General features: G+C 38.8%; 2 protein-coding genes and 1 long non-coding RNA gene across 3 annotated transcripts; 1 reads left to right on the top strand and 2 right to left on the bottom strand.

Moving 5' to 3' along the window:
• Positions 1-4,569: 4,569 nt before the first annotated feature.
• On the top strand, positions 4,570-19,396 carry LOC130069326 (uncharacterized). The gene is made up of 4 exons (XR_008803749.1): positions 4,570-4,648; positions 17,802-17,891; positions 19,056-19,125; positions 19,265-19,396. It is a non-coding gene; the product is annotated as an uncharacterized LOC130069326 (long non-coding RNA).
• six1a (SIX homeobox 1a) lies at positions 8,571-11,030 on the bottom strand. Its single transcript, XM_056233140.1, has 2 exons — positions 10,086-11,030; positions 8,571-9,305 (listed from the first exon to the last, which is right to left on the bottom strand). Exons 1-2 carry the CDS (start codon positions 10,643-10,645, stop codon positions 9,014-9,016), a joined length of 852 nt encoding a protein of 283 aa, XP_056089115.1. The 5' UTR covers positions 10,646-11,030; the 3' UTR covers positions 8,571-9,013.
• six4a (SIX homeobox 4a) lies at positions 18,737-26,081 on the bottom strand. The gene is made up of 3 exons (XM_056233139.1): positions 25,086-26,081; positions 20,301-20,938; positions 18,737-19,396 (listed from the first exon to the last, which is right to left on the bottom strand). The coding sequence occupies exons 1-3, from the start codon at positions 25,874-25,876 to the stop codon at positions 18,960-18,962; spliced, it is 1,866 nt and encodes a 621-aa protein (XP_056089114.1). The 5' UTR covers positions 25,877-26,081; the 3' UTR covers positions 18,737-18,959.
• Positions 26,082-26,489: the final 408 nt, after the last annotated feature.

Raw genomic sequence — 26,489 nt, 5'->3', positions numbered from 1 at the left:
CAAGATTCAACTCATTTTAAGTCAGCTTAATGTAATTTAAGTTGAAATTACTTAAATATCCAAGTTGATTGTACTTAAAAAATTAACGCATGAACTTAAAAAATTATTACTTTTTAATACAAAACTTTTTATTTTCAAAAAGAATGGTTTGTCTTTGTCAAGTGCCAAGGAGGAAACGAAGGCCTATTAGTTTTTTTAGCCCTATATCCTTCCAAATTATTCATATTTAGATGAAAAATAACTGTTTATAAATGTTTTATATTATTTTAAAAGCACGACGACAATGTTTTTAGTGCTCAAATCTGCTGAAGATGTTTATGTCGTAGGCTAATTGAGTGAAGGAGCAGCCGCAAAAACACAGCGCCTCTGTTTCCCAACTGCCTGAAGGGTTCACGGCGCGCACCTGGGTTTAACCCGCGCCATTCATTAACGCTCCCAATAAAAAGCACAAGCTGTATTTTTCAATCCTCTTTCAGTCTGAACAACGGCGGGGCCAAACCAAGTGTTCCTTCCGAGAAAAAGGACAAAATAGGAGCCAAAGCAAGGGAGGGGAAAGGAGCACGGCTTTATTTTAAACACTGGATACAAAATGGTGGAGAATTTCCGTTTCTTTTGAGTATGGGGAGTGCAGGGTGGGACGATGAAAAAGTCTTTTTTAGCAGTCAATAAGGTTGTCAAATTGGTCAACGGTAATCAGCACTAATGACGAGTTGGAGAGGGCCGAGCTAACAAAGAACCACCCCGCCTTTCACTCCCCAAACCTCAGCATGAAAACTCTCCGCCGGGGTTGCCAGAGGTACAGAAATCCAAACTTTTTTCATTTGTGTGAGTGTGTGACGTTCTGGGACGTTTAATTGAGGAGTTCACTGTCTAGAAGTCTATCTAAGTAGCCTATCTAATCTGATAATAACAATAATAATATAAGCTACCCAATAAACCTTTTTTTTTTTCACTTTCGATTGAACATTGAAAAAACCCCAGAAATGTAAGTTATTTACGTTTCTATAGTTGTCATTCTGCAAGTGGAATGAAAATGGTAAAACATGCCTCAAAAATAAACTTTTTAAAATAACGCTAATGTAGAAAAGGACGTATAGCTACTACATACATATACACATGTGTGGGAAAATTTAAAATTTTCAAGTGTTGTAAATTCCTCTTAGTGAACTTCGATTTTTCTATAATTTGCAATTGTTTGTGTGAACTACATTTTTTTGTTTCAGTAGTCTGCAAAATTATACTTGAACGTTGCCTTTTGTGCTTCAATCAAATAGCAAATATCCAATTCATTTGTCCAAAAACGACTGCAAACAAGCCTCTTTTTGGAGCACTTAACTGGCTATCCTATTTGCTTAAAAAAAGTGCTATGAACTCTGGTATACTTTGATATGGCAACACTTACATTGTTTTCTCCCTTAATTAGCCTAAATAACATTGGCTAAAAGCGTCTGCTAAATGTAAAAATATAAAGCAAACATAATCTCTAACCGTCAGCATTGGAAATGTGGTCCTATAGGGTTCATATTTGTGCTTTGGTCATAAATGCATGCTTATTTTGTAGAATTTGATTTTGGCTGCGACCTCTGGTGGTCAAATGTGGCGTGGCATGACTTCCAGCTCAATGCCCTTTTTAGTCGGGCGGATCCACTGCCTGCATCATCATGCTGAAACAAAGGCCACAGAACAACCATAAATGGAACTGTATAACTGGAAAATATATAGGTTATAAATGTTTATTTGTTAAGCGGGTGCTTTCATCCAAAGCGACTTACAATGGTGTTCATTATAGGGAGGCACGAGAAGTGCCTCAATACGTTTCCAATTTTTTTCACGAAAGTAGGATCTACAACGGAATGGATGGGGGGCAAGTGGGGGAAGCGTTCAAGAGTGTTCTAGATCATTTAAAAGATTATTCGTCCATTTGAGGTCCTACACAGACATAGCCTACCACACAGACTAGGCTACATAAAATCATGGTCCAAACTTACATGGATATCTCTACATATCTGACTCTGTATGTCAGTGAAATCCTTCCTCTCTCACACACACACACACACACACACACACACACACACACACACACACACACACACACACAATGTTTCGCTTATGTCAATAACAGAATCGCACTCAGTGAAATAGGCGCCATTCAGCACCGTGGACAGCTACACGACAGGAACCCACAATTTTCAATTGCCCTTGCGTTGGATAGGCTATTGCATTTATTTATACCTCTTTAAATCACATTAAAATAATTTTGTCATATTTTAAATCTACACTTACATAAGCAAAAGTAAAGGAAAAGTTTACCAAAAATTACAATTCTGCCATAATTTACTCTCGATCCAAACATAGGATATGAAGTTCTTTCTTCTGCAAAACACAAAAGAAGATCCTATGAAGAATGGTTCAACAGTTTTTGCCCATATGAAAGTCAGTGGGGTCCAAAACAACAACAATGGACTTGGATAACCTATCCCTTTAACGGGATAATCCCCCAAAACTGAAAAATCTCATCATTCACTCACCCTCATGTTGTTCCACACCTGTATGCGTTTTTTTCTTCTGCTGAACACAAAACAAGATATTTTAAAGAATGTTGGTAACCAGACAGTTGACGGTAGCCATTGACTTGAAGAAAAAAAAAGAAGAACTATGTAAGTCAATGGCTACCGTCAACTTTAAAATATAGGTATTATTTTGTGTACTCATACAGGTTTGGAACAACTTAAGGGCGAGTAAATGACAGAATTTGCATTTTGGGGGGGGGGGGGGGGGGGGACTATCCCTTTAAGGCCATGATAAACCTATTGCACTGTTACAAATTTGAATCAACTTCGGGTTATTTCTGACTTTTCCGGCCACATTAAATCTAATTATTGAAATTTATTTAACACATCTAATTGTTTGGCCCTAACAGATCACATTCTAATTTGACTAATTATTGGAATTATTGAAACACTTAAGCTATTAAGAATTATCTACCAGGTCACTCTTGTAAAAGGTATTTTGATCTCAATGAGGTTTTGTTTGAAACCTGCATGGTTAAATAATTAATGTTGTTATTAAATAATAATAAAATTGATGAACAAATCGTCATAATAGATTAACCAAAAATTCATAAAGCACAAAAAGGTTTTCACGATTTTTTTTCCCACAAAGTTCCTGAACATTTCATAATTATATATAAATATATTAATTTGAGGTTCTTAATTAGCCTGGTTAAAACCAGACCATTCTCATTTGTAACTGAGTTATGGTCTGGCAAAGCGTCATAGACAAATCATTTCCAGAGGGGCGTCACCAACGGACGTAGCGGATAGACCTAAAACCAATCAGAGCGATGAAGGAGATGACGTATGCAGAGCGGCGGAGAAACATCTCCGAGTGTTGTTCTTTGCTCGGTTTTTAACAAAAAAGGAAACGTTCAAATCGCTTAAAACACACGCGATAGCTGATTCGAATGAGTGATGTTCGACGGCGGCATCCATCTTTGTAATGTAGGCTACAAAATCTGCTTCAAAATCCCAGCGCTGTTGTCATCGTGTAAAGCCCGCCCCAACGTTTCTGATTGGTGCCTCGATTTCGACGGATTGGAAATGGGCTTGAATGAGCTCTTTCTTTGCCAGACTAATGCCGCGTTCCAGGCAACCTGTAACCCTTGTTTTTCCAACCTTACCCGTGAAAGTGCACTGGAACAGCAGTCAAACCCGTGACTTCCCACCCGTGAACTCGTACTAGATCGATGTACTCCCAGCTACGAGCTCTGACGTCACATAGCCCGCGAAACCATACAAAACAGCAATGGTTTGTTTACATATAGCTACCACAATTCCTTGCGCTCAGGTAGTTTGGCGTGACTGGCTTGGAACGCGACAAAGTCGTGAGTCGTAGTTTGAAGTCGTGATTTACGTGCTCAAAAAACTGCCTGGAACGCAGCATAACTTTCAGAGCAAATCTAAATTTGCCGGAAGTTGTCTGGGTTTTCCCAGGCTAGTTCTTAATGGCTGTGCAGCATGATGTGTTGTGATGTCTGATGTGATGTATTTTTTAGTCTGATCTTTACAGACAAATCAATAATGAGAGCGAGTTTTCGTCTGTCTTGCCAAGATACAAAACTGCTTTTCGACCGCGGACTCGTAACAACTTCTAACAAGAACCGGAAACTTTAAGTCTCCTTAAAGTAAAAACAAATATGAATTGAATTCCAGGGGCAATCGGTGAAGTAATCAATGATTATGACAGAATGTTGTCGTCTCTTGCAGTCAGAAAAAATAATGTCACATAAAAGCTAGCTGTCAGAAGAAAACTAGCACGAGGGTTATTGAAAAGCGATAGTCAGCCAGTAATTGTGCTCGATCTGAAGCTTTAGTCTCGGACCTTGACAGCTTCTCAATACACTAGAGCTACTTGACTGTGACCGCCTCTCATTGCTTCCACTAAAAATAAGAGTATGTTTACTACAGCGACAATCAATCTGGATCAATCTAGAGAAATAGGCACAATTCTGGCAACTCAAAAGCTTCGTAACTTACCTTCGTAAACTTACCTTACCTTCGTAACTTACCCCGATCTAGTGCTCGGGAATATCCACGAGGAGACAAACTCCTACAGGACAACCACAAAATTACATCTGAACTTTATACAGGTAGGCTTTACACTTACATAGACAAGTGTTTTATAATGCAACAGCTTAAATCGGTCGCTAGGGGGAGACAAATACCAAATACCTGCTCTTCATTCTCCAAAATCTCTAAGCTTTGCCGTTAGCCTACTACAGAACTGATATACACACATCATTTATAGATAATGTGTGTGTACAACCTCCTATAATTGTTTGTAGGCCTATGTCTAAGACTGTTTTTCTTTGCTGTTCTTATTTGTCTTTTCCTATTATTTCCGCGTCGCATGAATTTCTCCGTCCGTCTCTCTTAATTTTAGAATTTTAAAGCTATCTATAAATTTATAGATCAACTTATATTCGTCTTTTAACGTATAATTCGCTGTTTTCACCCATTTGCTGTGATTTAGAATAACAGAAGTGCAAACTCCAGCCTTCCTGATTCGAACTAGGTTTATGCTTAACATTACCACCAGAGGGCAGAAGAGACATTGTGGTATAACCCTGCAGCCACAGTAATTATGGTTATTACAAGCTCCTGCTAAGACTAATGAGATAATGAGTCAAGACAACCGAGTCAATGTGTTAGCAAAACAAAGTGTGCAGACATTTAAAATGTGTCCGACAGGCAAATGTGTTTTCGGATGCTTATAAATTCCCTACTGTTTTATCATGAAATTAGATAGGCTATGTCTGTTTTAGAAACCTGTTCATTGAAATATTGTATGTAAAGCTGATAATGCTTAATTTATGCACTAGTAGACAGTGAATATGTAAGTAAGCCTACATAACTAGCTAAATAATTAATCACAGAAGTGTGACATAGCAGAGTAAAAAAAAAAAAGATAGTGAGTTGACTGAAAACACATAGGCCTAGTAAGAAGAAGTAAAAGAAAGAGAAGCCCTTTTCTAATGCCTGCTGGGAAACTGTTTTGTTTAGTCAGTCCAGTTCTCCCGCTGATATCAGGGCTTTACCGGAATTCCATAATCAATGTGGATCTAGATCACTGTGATCCAGAGAGACAAAACTGCCACTGGAATGTCAGCCAGCAGAAGCACGCCAGAGAAACCTGGATTGGACTACAAGATGAGGGTGTGTAGTATGTGTGTCGAAGGTTTTGGAATATATCACACTGATCTCATTGTAATAATTATACCCCAAAAGGAGAATGCTCCGAGTCCCAATGAAAAACAGGAAGCTATCATATTTCTGTTTTCATTTCCTGAGTTTTTTCTTTCTTTAATGGAGCCATCTCGAGTTTTATCCTGTTCTCTCCCTCTCCCTCTCTGGGGAGTGAAAGTTTGGCTTAATGTTTCCAAGCCTGAACGAGATGCCAAAATTATTATTTCTTTCTTCTGACAAGCATTGTTTCAAAGATTCACCTATCTATCTAGCATCCATCCGTCCGTCTGTCTATCTGTTTTGTCTATTTATTGTTTCAAACCTAAACAGCTAAATTATTATTTTCTGTTTAATTTGAGAGACACATCTGTGCTACTAGAAATAAAGCATTATATTATATTTCTCTCTCTCTCTCTGTGTGTGTGTGTGTGCAAGTGAGAAATGGCTGCTTGAGTTTCAGTGACCTTCAGAAAAGTGGATTTTAAAACTGACGTATCACCCATATCCCTTTCCCACAAACACATGTTAGTCTTTGTCGGGGGTCTGGCTGGTTGAAGTGTTGTCAGGTCAATGCATCACTGGTAACAGAATCCCCCTCTTCTGGCTCTCCCGAGACTCACTTTAAAAGCTCCTTCAGTGTCGCCCCCCTCCCCCGAAACCTTTTATGAGTCAGTTTCCTTGAGTTCTGGCTGAGTGACTTACCTGTGCAGGTGAAGCTACCCGACAGACAGACAGTGTGTGTGAGTGTGAGATTGACTGTCACATTCAGGTTTGCCACCCGAGGCATTTCACAGCATTTTGTCTGTGCCAGAGAATACAACACTTTTGACATCAACACTTTTGACTCGATCTAGTCCAATATTCATTTATTTGCTTCATGGTTTGCAGTTGGAGATATGATTTAAACAGAACATCAGTGAACAGAAATTCATTAGTTATATCCAGAGCAGAGAATATCACTTTTTTTCATGTTTTATTCTGACCTTTAATTAAAAAAGTATTGACCTCAACCAAACATTTGAGATGTGTGTAGTGTAAAGATGCTTTTTAGCTTCTGCTTTCCCTTCAATGTGGTGAAGAAACTTCAATGTGAAGACTGAAACAACAAGATGTTTAATAATGACAATGTGGTTGAGGGTTTGATTAGCACTCTTAAAAGTAAAGTTTTTTTAATGGCATCAGAACCTTTAACATTCATGGAACCTTTCTATTGCACAAAAATGTCATTATAGAAAAAGGTTCTTTAGATTATTAAAATCTGTTCACTGAAAGGTTCTTTTGGAACTAAAAATGGTGAAAACCCCCTTTTGGAACCTGTTTTTAAGAATGTGTTTTTAAACTGTTACTCTGATACCAAAATGTGGTCTATATCAATCGGTTAAGAAAAAACAGAATTGGCTATTCAAAAATGAAATTTAGTATATGGATTTATCAGTGTCTTGGTTTGTAGAAAATTCCAACAAGAGGAAAGCAGATGTATAAGGAATGTTTATTTGTGCGAAATATTAGACTGTTGATTAAAACCACAGCTGATTTTTCAGCCTTTCAGGCAGGATTGGACATTGTTGGAAGAAAAATTCTATGGGTTCCTGAATTTAGGTCAGACAGGCACAATATGATATTTTGTAAAAATCACCTGTGTTTATGTTTTGTAAGAAGTGACAGGGAATAGCCTAATAAATATTCCTTTCAAATCTCTTAAGATAGATAGACAGACAGACAGACAGACAGACAGACTTTATTGAACTCCAACGGTAAATTTCTGCTGTGCAACACCCTGTGGCTCGAGGTTGGAAGGGTGTCCCCTTCGTTTTTGCAATCAAGCCCCTCTAAACCCGGAGAATGTTTCTAATTAGGGCCCGGAAACTCTCTGCGCTCTCTGTTCACAAGCATTTACACTGACACGAGAGAGACTATCGAGGTAAGCGAGACAGAAAGAGCTGATCACACAGCAGAATATTCCAGAAACTTTAGCTTTCCTATCCAGAGCTGCAAATGTATGCTCATTTTTCATCTAGGCCTATGTCTTAAAAATGTCAGCAAATCTGCGACAAATTAGATTTTTTTTTAATCTTCAGTTATTTTCCATTTGTTAAAAATTGTTTGGCAGTGTCTGTAGGCTATAGTTTTTAATCAAAAAGAAGAATAAGAAAAAGTTCACAATTGTTTTAAATTGGGTCGACGCTGTTTTGTAGCCTAGTGGTTTGGGTGGACGAGGCGTTTTGGGTGTAGGGTTTTTAGAGCGGAACGTGAGGATAGTTTCAATTCTCAGTGGCCCAGAACTAACAAAAAACAATTTTAACTTCTTAACTACAAGAAAGCAATACTTTCTCTCATTTTCAATCATTTTTGTCATAAGTCGGTCATTGTAATGAACTAATAAATGTTTATCAAACTTAACGTTAAGGCTTAAAGTGACTCAATGTGTGTGCGTGTGTGTTTGACCAGTTTTTTTGACTGAATAACGGTCAAAAAGTCAAACTCGGCCCTGCGCGCACCCTGGCGCCTTGGCGTCTCTCTGCCCCTCTGCTTAAGGGCCAATTTTTCTTGTTGACGTTTCAGGCGTTCTCATTTTTCACGCGCCCATGCCCTCTTCCGGCTTGGACGTGTCACGTGGATTGACATATTTTTATTATTTTGAGGCTTTGTTCTTATTTATTGTCGTCTTCTAATTTTTTTTTTATTAACACGCTCAAAGACAATGCTCAAAGTGTTGATGATGTGTCGAAGATTTTGACAATAGCCTATGTGATAAAAAAAAAACAAAAAAAAAACCTGATGTTGGAGAGCTACTGTTTTTAAAACTACAAGAATGTAGTAAATGTAGTGGATACACATTAGGCTGTTTTTAATAACAAAAAATAAGAACGAAACCAGTTTTCACATCCATAGTTTAGTTGCAGATGCTTGAAAGCCAATGTCTTTCTCATTAAAATCCCTGTTCTTAGAATACTGTCCAATACAGAACAATTTCTATAAATTAACTTTAATTAAAACATCATAAATTATTAAAAGTTTATGCATCCAACAATAGTGAGAATACTCTTAAATATTGGCCTCGCTGTTTTTACAAATTTAATGCACTTTTCCAGTAAACTCAAAATTCCGAAAAATCAGAGAAACTCTTTTAAAACTCCCCCTTTTCTAATCATTTGCAACAGAATAGTTTATATCAGCAAACGTCCTCTGCGTCATAAGAATATGCGGTAATGCCGTAAATATTGGTTATGTTTATAAGTCTTGTCGCTTAAAAATGTGAACGGGAAATCCTAAGATCCTAAATCCACAAGGCTGGATGTTAGAGATCCCAACAGTGAATCATGGATCTGATGCGGATGTCCTTGCATGCTGTGCACCGAATGCTGCGCACCGAGGCCGGGCATTGGGTATGCGGGAGCTACGGGAGTGTTGATGTTCCCCTGCAGGAGGAGCACGGGGTTGTGCTCGGGACTCTGCGGCGGAGAGTATTCATCCTCCGAGCTGGACATCAGCGACTTCACTCCGTCGAGGGGAGACCGCTGGCTCTGCTTACCGCCAACGCCGTTGTTCTCGCTGTTTTCTCTGTTGGATTACATTTTAACATATTTTATATGGGCCTAATTGACATGTCATAGGCCTAGAACTTGGCTACATATGAGCCTATTAGATAGTGTAAACTTTAACAAAGTGTTATGGTTTCAAAATAGTTTCACCTTACATCGGCTAAAGACAAACTGATGCATTATGTTTTTAAAAAATTGTTTAGCTACGCACTTATGTAGGTTAGGCCTACTTCGCTTATGTCAACATGTCTAAAAAGACAACTGTCATCATAGATTTAGAATTTTTCTAGAATTCGAGACGATTTTAGACTTAATGTAGTAGGCCTATTACAAAACGCAAATCAATATTTATACTGAATCAAACTTTCAAAATATGTTATTAAATTATACGAATATCTGAGCTTAAATAAATTCTCAGTACAATAAGAAAAAAAAATATCTTCCCTTTCTCTTGTTTCGTTCGTTAGAACAGAACTAGATTTTTTTATCCTAACCAAATATAAAAAAAAAACAGTGTTAATATAAAATATTTCTACAAATTATAAAATTAGATAGTTTGGGGGTTAAATGATTAGGGTTACATTTGAGTGACTACATTATCTTTTTAATATAGGCTATACATTTGTCAAATATTGTTGTTCTCACTGCGTGTGACTACAATAATTAACTATTTTTTCGCTTTTTATAAAAAAAAAAGTGTTCATGCACTTCAGTTTGCATACTCTCAAAAAACTGTAGCATTTATTTTATTGTTTATATATTTATTATTATTATTACTTTTAAAAAATCAAAATCTCACCTCTCTTTTGCCTCGGCTGCCCGGTCTCTTTGCCTCCTGTTTTTAAACCAGTTGCTGACCTGTGTTGTGGTCAGTCCCGTTGCGTCCGCCAACTCCCGCTTCTCCCTTGGAGATGGATAGGGATTGTGCGTGTACCATTCACGCAGCACACCCCGAGACTTCTCCTTAAAGCAGTAACTGGTCTCTTCGCCGTCCCAAATCGTACGGGGCAAAGGGAATTTCCTGCGCACTCGGTATTTGCCCACAGCGCCCAGCGGGCGGCCGCGCAATTTTTCCGCCTCCACATAGTGAGCCTTCAGCCACAGCTGCTGCAGCTTCGGGTGGTTGTGCGCGGAGTACTGGTGGCTTTCCAATATCTTGTAGAGCTCACGGAAATTTCCCCGGTGGAAGGCCACCACGGCCTTCGCTTTCAGCACGGATTCGTTCTTGTGGAGGTGGTCGCAGGCTGGCAGGGACCAGAGGAAACGTCCGAGCCTCTCCAGGTTCCCACCCTGCTGCAGCACCTCGCAGACGCACGCGACCTGCTCCTGCGTAAAGCCGAAAGAGGGCAAGATTGACATGGCGCCCCGATGGAATCCACCAAGTAATACCCTCCTAATCCAAGGCTCTGTGGGTATTCCTCTCCAATGAGCCCCGGGACAAAAAGCCCCGTGCCACGTTTATCTGTTGATGCAGCTCCAATATTAATAACCGTCTGTTATCCGGTTGTGTGGCACCACTGTCACTCCTCTGGGCTGCACACGTGAGATTCCGATGCGGTTTGTCCGTATGGATATATGACAGAGAAACCCAGCACAGCGTCATTCCGTGATTGGCTCGCCCCGGTCTGTTGTGGAACCGGCAGGCAGAGCAGAACTGCGTCTACAGATCCGTTCCGTTTCCTCCCCGGAGGGCGGACGTCAAGGCCTGAAACTGGAGACCTTGAACACACACACACACACACACACACATGCACACGCACATACTCACTCACATTATACCGTTGATAGGCCACTAATCAATTATTAAATGATCACAAGCACCTCCACAGCTTTGAATCCGCAGCATTTACATCGCCTTCTGTTTTCCTTGACATCACAGTATAGCTATGAATAGAGATAGGCTTATATTATTTTAATTATAAAATTATATGGTTTGCACTTATACCTTATTTTCAGTTATTAGCTATTATAGATTAATTCTATAATTTATAATTCTATACAAAAAACTAGAGCAATGTGTGCGCTTAATTGGGTGGCCTTTTCATAGCTTATCAATTTTGTATAGTGGGCCAGAAGGTTTGATGATGGATTCAAGAGTGTGTCCAAGATGCTTAAAGGGAGATGCAGAAAAGATATACATCTCTGAATTTCTTTTTTAATTCAGTCTCAGTTATCGTAAATTAGGTAAAGATATTCTAATACATTACTCCTGCCTTAGTTTTACTAATTAATACATGATAAAGGCAGCAATATCTATAATAATTAATAAATATGGAAATAATTTCATACGTGAGATAACATAGCATTCTGTCTTTCATGCGTCAAAATACGATATGAGGTAGGCCTATTATTTCTGCCAGTTGAACTTCCTGAAGGCATTGGGCTTGAGAAAGAATGACCTCAGTCTTATTATTTTAATTATGAATTTAATACAACGTCTTAAATCTATAGGCTACATGAATTCGACTTTAATTAGTGTTTCCTGATAACATATATAGTCATAAATTGCTTTGATTAATCCATTGTAAAGGCCTTAAAAATGTCACATAAATCTTAAAAAGGTTCCAATCAGAACTAATAAAAGTTAGGCCTATTCAGATTGATGCCATATAAAAACCTATAGGTTACAAAGTTAGGATTTATTTTAAAAACCGTGTATGTGATTTAAAGGACCATATACTGGCCTGCAGAACGTCCAATGAAACACCTAGAACTTCTTTTATCTCTTCTTTTAATTCAAGAACACTAACACCTTTCCCGAATCTATTAGGCCTATCTATTAAAGAAACTTTTTGTATCAGTGCATATTGTGTTTTATTTTTTTAATAATTATATTTAGTTGAAAATAAAATACCCCGTCGTTGAAGCATTTGGTCTGTGTGGTTTTGTAAGGTGGGTCTGTAACACTATACCGATCCATTAGCGAATAACTTGTGAGCTTGACGAGCTCTTAGTCTCCCGGTCACAGCTCTTTATCTCTCAAGATATCCGTAACATGACACCGGGAAATCCAGCTGGTCCGCCTGAGGCTGTTTATTATTTTTTTATATTACTTTTTTTCTATACATTTTAGAACGTTGTGAGGATTTTGGACTTTAAATATCCCCTAATGCTAATTAGTATCTGTGTAATCTTTAATTGGCCCCCTTAACACCTGTGAAAACAATCATTCGTGTTCAGTCGAACCTGGGCGTTATCCGCCCCCTCTTTTTTTTCTTAATGGTTTTTAATGCCTTTGAACAGTTTACTCAGCAAGCAGATGTTAACTGCATTTTAGAATAATCTACTTCTAATTCTATGGGAATCAGAATTGTAAATAAATTCTTCATCTGAGCTCCTGAGTCTTTGAATAAAACAAAACACATACATATTGCATAGTTTTTATAACATCACACTTTGTTTAAATTAATCACGAATTATACACCTAGATTAAGTAAATATTAATTATTTTTGTAAATGCACAGTAATGTGAAGTGTGATCAATATAATTCTATGTGCATAAATATATTCTAAAATGTCTAAATTTGTGCATAAATGCTGTCTAAAACGGTCTCCTTGGCTCTGTCCTGAACTGTACGTGGGTCGATGGCTTCTCTGCTCAGGTTACGGTATGTCCAGCACAATGCACCCCCTCCATCACACCAGATCCTCTACCAGCCCCCAGGACGGCGTCGTGCCCGCTCTCAGTTCATGATCATTTCAAGATGTTATGGACTAACAGAAGCGCGCGCGCTCAGGGCGCACAGCGCGGCCCCGACGTTGCCATTGAGTTGTGATGATACAGGGTGAGGGGGCGCGCTCACACACACACACACGCACAAAACATCCTAATAAGTGCAACATAAATGTCACCATATTTCATGTTTAGTAGTCCGTGCTCCACCACTGTGAAGGTGTAAACTGTTTTCTTTTCACTGAGTGTGTGTTTATGAGTTTTCTGTGAGGTGTAAATGAAAGACTGAGCGGAGGAGAATCCACCGCTAATTAGACGTTGTTGCAGCCGGTTGAGGGGGGAAGAACAATCCAGTACTATTGCGTATTATCAGTTAAAGGAATATTGATCAGATAATGGAGCTTTTTATTTTAATTCGTTTTAAACAGCAGGATTTTTTTCAATAACACTTGCATTGTTGAATGCATTTTAAACATTTGCATTTGTTTTGTCTGCATGCCTGAGATGCAGGGGCGAATAACCGACTGTAATTATGCAACAAAGTCATACTATATAGGCCCATATTGACTTGATTTGTCATGTAGAACGTCAAAAACGTTAAAAAATAGCATATTCTAATTATTCTTTCACATAAGTTAGTCTGAACTAAAATTATTTGAATACTTTGATTGTTTCTGATTTGGATATACACGAAAATATTACCTAATCAAAAAGAGTGTCGTTGCTTCCTTTAATTTTTTAAAAGTAAAATTAGTTTCGACCAATTTGGATTTAATTAATGGTCAATCAAGCTGAAAAATTAAAATGAGATTGAAATGATTAGAATAGAATATAAATATAATAGAATAAGTTAAATGCAGAAACGGCAAGATTTTCTTTGATTTGATTTGATTTGATTTCTTAGACAAATTAATAGTGAAAAATAGCCTACACTCATTTGTCAAGGATAACACAATAAAGTAAAAAAAAAAAAAAAAAACTTGCTTCCATTGTGGTCCTTGATGTAAAGCACATCGTGTTGATTACATTGTGTTTACAGTGCATTGCGATGGAGAGAATGTAACTTTCTTTCTTTTTTAGTCATTTGAGGATTCTAAAAAGCAATCCGGTGATGAGATTGAGAAGATGACATATTTGAAACTAAACACGAAATATATTTGTGTATTTACACAGAAAATAATTAGACATATTCATCAAACGTAATGGGAATTGTTTTATGATGGCATATTTTATTTAAACAGGCTCAATACCAATACATCTTAAAGGAGAAAAACAATATATTACTTGCACAATAAATCCAAATACATCCATGGCAATCTCCAAACTCAAAGTGTCATATTTCGTACTACAGGAAGAGGGCGCCAGCCAGTGACATCTTTCTGTTTTTGCCATAAATAAACAGTGATGAAATGCCTTCTGTTAAATATTTATGATCTATTTCATGTAGCCTACTTTATATATATATATATATATATATAGTACTTTACATCATATTTTTTGCTTAGTTTGTCACTGTAAGGGATTGTTGGTTTTCACTTAGAAAAAGCAAGTAACCTGGTTGCCTTAAAATTTAAAGTTCATTAAAATAATTTTTTTTAGTTAAAACAACGAAGGACATTGGTTTAATCAACAGCAACTCCAAATATTATGTTGTCTGAACCACATGAATTATCTAAGTTGTTTTGACAAAAAAAAAGTGATAACAAATCATGAATATATATATATATATATATATATATATATATATATATATATATATATATATATATATATATATATATATATATATATATATATATATATATATATATTACAGTGTGTGTGTGTCTTGTTTTTATGTTCTTCTATTCACACTGCAGATGAGATTTCAGCTCAGAATCTGGAACAACAAGGTAAAACTCATTGAATGAATTCAAGAATAATGTCTGTCCTGCACTCTTACAAAGTGGTGTGTGTGGGCTGTCAGAAGAAGTAATGAAAAAAACAGTTGTGCTCTCTCACTCTGTGGTCCAATTTCACCAGGGGCACAGATTAACCCCTGTCTGTGTGTGTGTGTGTGTGTGCATGTTTCACTGAAATCCTTATGCTTATCCTCTTAATAATACGTGCCATTCAATCACCTTTCTTTCTATCTAACTGATGACATACCACATACTTTGTTTTATTTTAAGACAATTGCATCTTTTTGAATTGTAGCAGCCCACAGCTGTTTGCAGAAACACAAGTTTAGCAATATCCGAAAAGTACTAGTGGCCTGATACTGCACAAAACGTGTGCTGTATGCATGAAAAATTTACCTCTCCTTCCCTCTCTCTCTCTCTCTCTCTCTCTCTCTCTCTCTCTCTCTCTCTCTCTCTCTCTCTCTCTCTCTCTCTCTCTCTCTCTCTCTCTCTCTCTCTCTCTCTCTCTCTCTCTCTCTCTCTCTCTCTCTCTCTATGCAGGCATACCAAAGAAATTGTGCAAGGCTGCAGAGGTCAAAGGTCAGTAAAGATGAATGACAGGATGACAGACTCATATCCCTAAAGGCAAAGAATGCAAGTTTGATGACACGATTTGATATTATTCAGGCTTATAAGCAGTTAGTTGTAGTTCAGGTTCAACTTGTATGAGTTTAATTGCGTTTATGCACATCAGCCAGACCTGATCTGCTCAGCTTTAGACTTCAAACTGAGGGGAAATGGTTGCTATTCACATTCCCTCGTCAGCAAGTATATCTGGCACTCTGCATTTACATTTACACATTCACACTTATTGGTCTGGTTCATATAATTCTCTCTCTTACACACACACACGCAGGTATGAGACAGCTGAGGAGCAGCGTGTGCCCTTTCACCTCTCATTAGTGGGGGCGTGGGGGGAGGTTCAGGTTACAAATCCAGCTCTGTTTGCTATTCAGGGTTAAGTCCCCCCTCTTTCTGAAACCCCCAAAGGTGAGAGGTCATAGTTTTTAATAAGGCTAAGTTTGAGAGGTTCATAATTTTTTTTTATTACTGCTTCTCATTGATGGTCAGTGTGAGGTAGTTTGAGTAGTTTCGATCACAATCACTTTTTTCTTTGCAAGTTGTTAATGCCAAAATATGGCATAAAACCATTGAGCTCCCAACTCACAAAAAACTCTTCTCTCCGACTGCGTTCATTGTTGGAGCTGGTGTTATCTGATACCTGGCCATCTCTCATGGCAACAGGGTCACCTAGGCTGTTGGGGAACAGGTGACAATGCTCCTATTTCTTCTCCTCATACAATCTGTTCCAATTATCTCACTCGCCCTTTTGTCCTGTCTTGTTTTCCCCTCCTCTGCGAGAAAGAGTCCCAGCAATACTACTGGGATGATGGTATATTCAGATTTGTTTGGCATCCGAACAAAGTTTCAGGGAAAAGCTTTGGTGTCGAAAATTGTTCGGCTGGGTAGCTTGAGTTTATGTGGTTTTAAACCTGCAACAATGCATTTGAGATCCACACAATGGCCGTAAGTGCCATCTGTAACAGTCATTTACAAATCAGAGACAATTTCTCTGTCTGTTTCTCTACCTCCGTCTGGACCCCCCTAACAGGAGGCGACAAGGCCTCCAGAAATCCCCCTCCTGTTTATTTGAATTTAGGAGTCTGAGGCAAGAGCAGCTTGCTAACAAGCTCCAGACCACCAGGCATGTGCAAACGATCACCGCTGATTTTCCAGCACCCGGCCTGGCCTTTCTGTATCAGGTCTCTGCTTCACCTCCCCTCCCTGGCTACTTAAATCTTTTTATTTGCATGTTTCCTGTCGGTCTGAATATTTAACATCCACTGTAGACGACATAACATGGGAACACAAACAAATCTACGTTGAGAGTTTACAAGATCTCTCACAGTCATGAATGAAATCACTCGGGTGAGGCTGTTTTTCCAGTATAAATATTTAATGGATAATTTTTTTTTAATATTTTTTTTTTTTTTTTTTTTAGAAAAATACATTATAACTCTAACATTTTTGTTCATGCTAAAATAATATTCACAATGCTGTTTTGCTTTTTGCTCATACATTTACATTAGCCGTACATTAGCTCATTTCACATCTATATATTTTTAATTTCTGTAGAAGACTTTTCATTCTCCATCTCTGATTTCTAAAAGTCCCAGAACGGCTGCATAGCTTTAGTCATGGAGTTAAATACTGCAGATGTCAAACCAGCACCAATAACAAAAAAATTAAAAATAAATGGCAACCTGAAGACCAACCAAGCGTTGACCTTGAGAAAGCAGGAAGGCACAAAGAACAAACTCAAAAGCAAAAACTAGATGCACTCGTCCACACAAACATTCTGACAAACATATGCATTCTGACAATCATATTCACATTTTTTTCACATTTACAACTGTGCTGCAATGTCCTGTGCTGACATCTATTTAGACTTTTTTTTTTGCTTTGTTTGATATCTAAATGAAAATCTTGATTTTTTTTTTCATTTTTCAAATTGTTATTGCTTTTTAGGTGACATTCAGTTTGAAGACAAATTCACATGATCTGCTTGCAATGATGGTTCATTGTAAAACCTAGATGATGAGTTTAATCAAAAGTTACCCGTATCGCAGGCTCGAATCAAGTATATTTTGTGTACTGATAACACCCAACATCTGTGGCAAGCTGTCAATTACCAACCATTCTGACTCATCCCTTAATTTGCATAAGCAAACATTGTGGATTTTCTATTGATATCTACAGTGCATATTATTTGCATATTATTATTGTAATTGGAAGATGCAGTCAATGTAATGACCATGACAATGCCACGAAGATTGTCACAGATTTTGTGTTTCTAATCTGCATGGGAATAAAGTGTGTCTGTGCGTGTGTGTTTCCGTAGTGAGGTGACCTTTAAGGTTCGACTCAGATGTCACATGACCAGACGTCCACCTGTCTGCTAACCTCAACTCTTCTTGGCAGAAACTAGCAGGTGACTCTCATAAAACACACATATGTCCACACACTCCCCACTGTAGGAGGAAAAGAGATAGACGGAGCGACAGAGAGAAAATAAGAGCTGTCTGCTACCTGTAGCTCAAAAATACACTCTTAAAACAGTATGAAATAATTGCTAGAAGGGATATGGAGGGAATTTGAAAAAATATTATTATTTTATGTACCAGGGATTTTCAAAAGTTTTGAAACCATGGATCATTCCAAACATTAATTCCCTTGGAAAGGGACCCCATTACTAATATAAACAAATCAGCTATGTATAAAGCTACCAAATTTCTATAATAATATTTTAATATTAAATAATGTTTTATATATTTTCTGAAAAATATTTATTTTCTATTATGTTATTATGTTTCTATTATGTTCTAGCCACCATTTTTTTTGTTAGAAACATTAGTTAACTACATTAGTTAACATGAACTAATAATGAACTGCACGTATACAGCATTTATTAATCTTTGTTTATGTCAACATTTACTAATACTTTATTAAAATCTTGTTAAGATTAGTTAATGCACTGTGAACTAACATGAATAAACAATGAAACGTAACAAAGATGAACAAATACAGTAACAAATGGATTGCTCATTGTTAGTTAATGTTAGTTAATACATTAACTAATGTCCCTTATTATAAAGTGTTATCATTTTATTTTATTTATTTATTTTTTACACTATATTTTTCTGTAAACTTTTCCATGGACCCCTAGCACTCTCTTGTTTGAAAACCCCTGTTATACATAACTAATGATTTAGTATAGCTGAAAAAAGTAACTGTGTGAGGAAAGAGCGATAAAAGAGGAAAACAACAAAAAACAAACACTTTCAAAAACTGTATTCTTTAGATATGACTTTGCATAGGTTCTCCAAACCAAACTGGGGTCAAACCAAGTGACATAGATGTACCAAAATAATTTAATACTTACATTAAAAAACAACAAAACATTTAGAGGCTGAAAACATAAAAAAAAAACCTCAATCAACAATCCAAAATAATGTTGTGATTTCAGTAAAAAGTATTTTACCTCCTTCTCCTCTTAAGTTCAAAGGTCAGTCATTTCTTCCTCTATATGGACTGTTTTTAGTTTTGTCAGTTGTTTTTCCTCTTCTCCCTTCCCTCTCTCTGAAACCGCACATAGGAAGTCTCCATTTAGGCTCGAGGTCATCTGGGCATCATGACCTCTGAACTGGCCGGTAAGGTCCGTTTGGGTGAGTAATGGTGAGCTTACTGTGAGAGTAGTGTAGTCTTGCTGGCTCGTTGTCATGCTGGTGTTAAGTGAGGTGGGGGAGTAACCCAGGTGGTAAAGGTATCCACCAGGAGTCTCTAAAGGTTCCTTCTTTACAGCAGACAGTGTGTGTACGCTGGCCAGGCCGTAGAGTGCCGTGCTGGGCTCGAGAGAGGTCAGCTGAAGCCTGTCCTGCTCCTCCACCCCGAGGTGACACAGAGAGGCATGAGCAGGAGATCTGCCATCAACAACGCCTGACAGATGACAGAAGTGCAGAGAAAGGATAAAGCTCTTCAACCTTTTCGGTGGTATACAAATATTAAGGATATATTATTCAGTTCCATGATAAAGAAAAGGGAAAAATCATGACGTTTTACGACCTTGCCTTGCCATAAAGGGTCAGATTATGTGACTTGGATACATTAAATTGATTATATGTGACAGTAAAAACTATAATGTTCAAAAAAGTCTTTTGAACTTTCCATTCATCAAAGGATCCTAAAAATGTATTAAGCAGCACAAATGTTTTCTAAATTGATAATGATAAGAAATGTTTCTTGAGAAGCAAATCAGCATATTAGAATGATTTCTGAAGGATCATGTGACACTGAAGACTGCAGTAATGATCCTGGAAATTCAGCTTTGCCATCACAGGAATAAATTACATTTTAAAATATAATTTTTTTATATTTTATATTGTAATAATATTTCACAATATTGCTGTTTTTCAAAAACAAAGCCTTCTTCAAAACATGTTAAAATCTTACCGGCCCCAAACATATTTCTATTTTCTGATAAAAAGAAAAAATGATAGAAGATTATGCCACTTAGGTTTCCTTTTCAAGAATTGCGTTCTTTTACTGAAGATTTTCCTTCTAATATCAGGATAATGTATCAGCCTGACATTTTTGACATTATGCCCTCAAACAATGATCAAAGTGAATTAAATTTTTAATAATTCAATATTATTTAATACAAAAATTAAAACTCATCATAAGAGCGGTGTATTAACGTCATTGTTGAGTTGCAGGAAACAACAAAATAAACATCACGTCTTTGACCTTCTTAACAAACACAAACAAGACTTGTGGCCTTCTCATCCTACTCAAAGGCATGATGTAGCCTAATCTTTGATGATGTTTGATGAGGCTCACTCACCATGTGTAACTGATGAGGGTGAAGAAGATGATGGGAGCTGCAAGGGAGGAAGTACCATCTTGTTGCTAAGCAGCGAGGTCCCGTTGCCTTCAGAAACCAAGTTGTAACCTTCAAGCTGCAAGCCATCGGACGAGGTGACAGTGAACGCCGAGTTAATGGACGTTGTCTGGTCCTGAACTGACACATCCTGCCTAACATCCTCTGCTTTCACCTCTACGTCTGTCCCATTCACACTGCAGTGAAATGAGGGGTACGCCAGAGCAGGGTCTGCTGTTACCCTTTTATCCTGTCCTGCACCATCCATCTCCACATCTGCCACTGACCTGCAGGCCAGGGACTGGAGTCCCAAGTTCATGCCACTGAAGAGTACATGTCCTGTGGTGGAGAGAAAGGAAGGGGTGCCGTTGTGAAAAACAGAGGTGGGTGTGTTGACCGAGACTCCATTAAAGATGACGGACGATGAGTTCCTGCTGTCTCCAACCTGCTGGACGATAACCCCGGCCTCCGGAGCTCCAGGGCAGAGAGGCACAACTGTATTACCCACCGCCCCATCAGAACAGGTCGACATCGGACACGGGGACAAAGACTCCTGACCTTTACTGCTCTCATCCTCCGTACTGTGATTTCCATCTGACTCACTGAGAGAGAGAGTGAAAGACAGAGATATGAAGGACATCAGTGAACCCATCAGTGAACCTTTGAGTCTCCATCGCTACACTTTTATTTTATTATTTTGCACAATTTTTTTATTGCACACAGCTGAAATGAAAATGCTTGGACATTACATAAATAAAACCGAGAGGGATCCCAGGCAGCAACATAGTGTCGGGCCAGATCCGGCCCACATCTGGGCCGTGTGGAATCCAGGTGTACCAGATGTGGGCCGGATGTGGGCAGACACTGTTGCTTTCTGGGACAGATTCCAGTTTTCAAAAAAATCAACTAAATCATAAAAGCAAGAAAAAAAATGCATACTTGCGCCACTGGGAATTCAAAGCAAATTGTAATGGTATCAGGCCCTACATAATATATATATATATATATATATATATATATATATATTAGGGCTGTCAAATGATTAATCGTGATTAATCACATCCAAAATAAAAGTTTTTTTTTACATAATATATGTGGGTGCACTGTGTATAATTATTATATATATATAAATACACACACATGCTTGTATATATTTAAGAAATATTTTCATGTATATACTGTATATAGATTTATATATAATTTATATTATATATAAATATAGATATTTTATATATAAATAATATTTTTTCTTAAATATACATGCATGTGTGTGTATTTATATATATACAAAATAATTATACACAGTGCACCCACATATATTATGTAAAAAAAACTTTTATTTTGGATGTGATTAATCGTGATTAATCATTTGACAGCCCTAATATATATATATATATATATATATATATATATATATATATACACTCACCGGCCACTTTATTAGGTACACCTGTCCAACTGCTCGTTAACACTTAATTTCTAAGCAGCCAATCACATGGCGGCAACTCAGTGCATTTAGGCATGTAGACATGGTCAAGACAATCTCCTGCAGTTCAAACCGAGCATCAGTATGGGGAAGAAAGGTGATTTGAGTGACTTTGAACGTGGCATGATTGTTGGTGCCAGAAGGGCTGGTCTGAGTATTTCAGAAACTGCTAATCTACTGGGATTTTCACGCACAACCATCTCTAGGGTTTACAGAGAATGGTCCGAAAAAGAAAAAACATCCAGTGAGCGGCAGTTCTGTGGGCGGAAATGCCTTGTTGATGCCAGAGGTCAGAGGAGAATGGCCAGACTGGTTCGAGCTGATAGAAGGGCAACAGTGACTGAAATAACCACTCGTTACAACCGAGGTATGCAGCAAAGCATTTGTGAAGCCACAACACGCACAACCTTGAGGCGGATGGGCTACAACAGCAGAAGACTCCACCGGGTACCACTCATCTCCACTACAAATAGGAAAAAGAGGCTACAATTTGCAAGAGCTCACCAAAATTGAACAGTTGAAGACTGGAAAAATGTTGCCTGGTCTGATGAGTCTCGATTTCTGTTGAGACATTCAGATGTTAGAGTCAGAATTTGGCGTAAACAGAATGAGAACATGGAACCATCATGCCTTGTTACCACTGTGCAGGCTGGTGGTGGTGGTGTAATGGTGTGGGGGATGTTTTCCTGGCACACTTTAGGCCCCTTAGTGCCAATTGGGCATCGTTTAAATGCCACGGCCTACCTGAGCATTGTTTCTGACCATGTCCATCCCTTTATGGCCACCATGTACCCATCCTCTGATGGCTACTTCCACCATGTCACAAAGCTCTAATCATTTCAAATTGGTTTCTTGAACATGACAATGAGTTCACTGTACTAAAATGGCCTCCACAGTCACCAGATCTCAACCCAATAGAGCATCTTTGGGATGTGGTGGAACGGGAGATTCGCATCATGGATGTGCAGCCGACAAATCTGCGGCAACTGTGTGATGCCATCATGTCAATATGGACCAAACTCCCTGAGGAATGCTTCCAGCACCTTGTTGAATCTATGCCACGAAGAATTGAGGCAGTTCTGAAGGCAAAAGGGGGTCCAACCCGTTACTAGCATGGGGTACCTAATAAAGTGGCCGGTGAGTGTATATATATATTTCTATATCACAGACACACAAAAAAAAAACATGTGCTCACTGTGACAATTATATATTTTAAAAGACAAGAGAGAAATACTTGGGAAAAATTCTAATTCTATATTTCTAAACTGTGTGAAAGAGAAGATGAAAGATGGTTTTATTATTGTATACTGTTGATGCGTTTGGCAATATTGTATGCAAAACACGCACACCAATAAAGTACTTTGAGAATGAAAGGCTGAATGTTGTATTATGAACCAACTTTTCACTCTTTGAACTGTACATGAGCGCGGATTGACGCAGCTGCAGGAAGATGGAGACGGGAGCGCGCATAGACAAATGGGGAGGAGGTGAGTATCCACTTCACACCGCGGGACCCCCTAGATCACAGACTTCGCATGTCAGGAGTAATCCTGTCTATAGGCCTACTACAGACTCTTTTACGCACGCACGCACGCACGCACACCATTTGGCGACACAAACCCGCAATCACAGCATGACTTCACAAATGGTCAGCTTTATGTTCACAGTGTCCTTCGCTAAAACGGGGAGGGTCCGCCATAACGAGAGGTTAAATTTAGCTGATATTTTAAAGTCCGATACAGCGCGATTCCTCCACTGCGCGCTGAAGGCGATATTTCACAGTGACTTCAGCTGTTCAAACATAAATTCGTATAGTTGAGAGAGAAGGGCGCGTTTAATGAATGACTGCAGCAGCTGTGTGACTCCGACAGGACTTCCACAACGCTCATGTGTTCCTCTTCACATCCAGACAAAAGATTTTGCCAATTATTATTTTTAGTGATAACGTCATTACGTGGTTGGGAGCTTACACAAGACGCGGTTCTGTCTGTCTCACAAGCGTCTTTGCTTGTTGCGTCGCGTTTAAAAATAAATTTAACCTCGCCTCGAGACCAGTGCGTTCTGGTCCATTCCTTGTTTTCCGTTTAAAAACATATTTCAGTAATGCTAAATTATGAAACGCCCAAGGTTTAGATATAGGCTATACAATATATTGGACTTTCAAACATTCTTTATATTTAAATGCAAATTTTAAACATTGGTGATCTATTAAACACTATAATAATGTTTGCCAATAATATTAATAATAAAATGCTATCTAAATTCCTGGCTGAGACTCTAAATGGGGTCCCTGAATCTGTAAAGGTTGAAAACGCCTGACGTGGCCTATTAATATCACATTTGCCACACCCCCACATGTGGCATTACAGAAAATCCACAAGATAAATGAATGAATGAGGCATTTAAGATCTCCTCTATAAAAACAAATGCGTGCATTTTCTGACTGATATTAGCAAAAACACATGTAAAGACATGAACTGTTGATTATTCAGAGGAACTATTTAGTGTTTTTCTTTTGTTGAAATGTTGGCCGAGGAGTCTAGTCCAGCTGTAAATAAATTTGCCTCATTCACGTGATAAATATATACGATTGCTTACAAATGCTTTAAGCAGCGTGTGACATCAGTTTTCTGTGAATGGAAAAAAAAGTATGTATGTGTGTAAGGTCACCTCCACCAGGTGCGCTGGAGCTTTGTTCACAAAGAGTTTTAAACATTAAAGTGAATCCTGTATTTCCAGTGCATGTGTGTGAGTGTGTTAAAATTGAGTGCTGAAGAGGAGGTTTTCCTATCCCCTCTGGCTAAAAAGAAAAGTAAATAGTTCAGAGTGATTTATGTGGTGGGGCAAACCTTACGCGTCAATGGATCCCGAGTAGCTACTCACTCAAAAATAAACACACGCGGTGGTGACTCACGCAATACATTTTACGCACACTTTTGGATAATGTCCTTTAGAAACTGGCTTTTCAATTTCAAAATGTCGATGTTTTCTTCTGATTTAACATCATTGTGAATAAATAAAATATTTAAATCTACCGTAAATGCACCTAAATTCAAAAGCACTGGTAACAACCCAAAAGCTGTGACAATCCACAAGCAAGCAGAAACTTTTTTTTTAACCATGAAATGCCAAAAGGGGGATCTTGATCTCTCAAAAACTTTGCTTTAACTATATCTCAATAGTCTTGCCAATATAACTGAATAAAGTTCTTGTTAAATTCCTTGAGTGTTCATTCATTCATTGAAAAATTGTGTCTTGCTCACCTTTTGGACTGCGCCTCTGACGGGTTTCTGTCTCTCTGTCTCCTGTTTTTGAACCAGTTGCTAACCTGCGTCAGGGACAGTCCTGTGATCTTGGCCAGATTCCTCTTCTCGGCCGGGGACGGGTACCGGTTCTGCTTATAGAGTTCCTTCAGCGCGTTCCTGGAGCGCTCTTTGAAGCAGTACACCGTCTCCTCTCCATCCCAGATGGTCCGGGGCAGGGGAAACTTTCGTCGCAGGCGATATTTATCCACTGCGCCCAGCGGTCTACCGCGGGCCTTCTCCGCCTCCGTGTACCGGGCTTTGTACCATAAGTCCTGCAGGGCAGAGTGGCTCGAGGGGCTGAAGCTGTGGCTCTCCAAGATGCTGTAAAGCTCCTGGTAGCGCGCCTGGTGGAAGGCCACCAGCGCCTGAGCGCGGAGGATACTCTCATTACCGCGCAATAAGTCGCTCTGCGGGAGAGACCACAGGAACCGGGCGAGTCGATCCACGTTGCCCCCCTGCTGAAGCGCTTCGCAAACACACGCAACTTGCTCCGGTGAAAAAGCCAAAGAGCTCGCGGTAGTTGCGGGTGAAGTGTGCGCAGACAAAGAGTCCATAGTGGGCATCTTGCGCTCCAGTGGACAGGTCTGCTGCTGCTGCCCGACGAGCATCCCGGCGGCCACCGGAGTGTCAAGAGTCAGGAGTTTGACGTGCCCCCGACTGTCCGTGGAGCTCTCAAGAGTCTCCGTGTACTTCACATTTTCCTTTTTGATGTCGCCTGCCACTGTCACTTCACTAGAGGAAATAGACATTGTTTTTATTCTTCACCTCAGATTCCTTTAGTCCGTCACCCCGCCTCGTTTCTGCCCAAGCTGATCAGGTTACCCGTGCGCCATGCGAGTGATATCGGGTGTCTTTGTAAGTGGATAGCTTTCCCCTTTCGCTCCAGCAGCGTGACTTCTCAGCCCGATGATTGGGGTGGGGGGGTTGGACACACATGATTGGCTGCACGAAACTTCGAAAGGGGCGGGGCGAACGCAGCTTCAGGGCGAAACCATTCAAATGAATCTGTCACTCAGCCGTGACGCGCTCCCGCAGCTCACCTGGTCTATAGTGAGATCTCATTCGAGCTTTTGTGTGCTGCCGTGTGTTTACTCTGAGCTTACTCTGAACAGACTCAGACTGCTCATACAACACTTCAAACGATACAGACTTTTACAAAACGACAAGCCCTACCCCTCATTTCGTTTTATCTCCGGTTAAAATTATATGGGTTTTGGTCTTAATGTCTCTTTAAAACGTAGTAAAAACTTTTTCTACAGTTATTGTTAAAAAAAAAAAAAAAATACAATGTTGTTGAATTTACATAAGCTATCCTATACGAAATATCTATCTATCTATCTATCTATCTATCTATCTATCTAT

Source organism: Rhinichthys klamathensis, unplaced genomic scaffold, assembly GCF_029890125.1.
Source record: "Rhinichthys klamathensis goyatoka isolate OS25496 unplaced genomic scaffold, OSU_Roscu_1.1 h1tg000360l_1, whole genome shotgun sequence".
In the NCBI taxonomy this organism is placed as follows: Eukaryota; Metazoa; Chordata; class Actinopteri; order Cypriniformes; family Leuciscidae; genus Rhinichthys; species Rhinichthys klamathensis.
This window is presented reverse-complemented; position numbering and strand designations above follow the sequence as displayed.

What these genes read in the sequence shown, in the direction of transcription:
- six1a (XM_056233140.1), bottom strand. Translation starts at nt 10,645, where the DNA reads ATGTCAATCTTGCCCTCTTTCGGCTTTACGCAGGAGCAGGTCGCGTGC. An exon ending in GCAGCCGAGGCAAAAGAGAG is followed by an intron (nt 9,306 to 10,085) that starts GTGAGATTTTGA and finishes GTAATCCAACAG; the next exon opens with AGAAAACAGCGAGAACAACG.
- six4a (XM_056233139.1), bottom strand. Translation starts at nt 25,876, where the DNA reads ATGTCTATTTCCTCTAGTGAAGTGACAGTGGCAGGCGACATCAAAAAG. An exon ending in TCAGAGGCGCAGTCCAAAAG is followed by an intron (nt 20,939 to 25,085) that starts GTGAGCAAGACA and finishes TCTCTCTCTCAG; the next exon opens with TGAGTCAGATGGAAATCACA. An exon ending in ACCCTCATCAGTTACACATG is followed by an intron (nt 19,397 to 20,300) that starts GTGAGTGAGCCT and finishes GTCATCTGTCAG; the next exon opens with GCGTTGTTGATGGCAGATCT.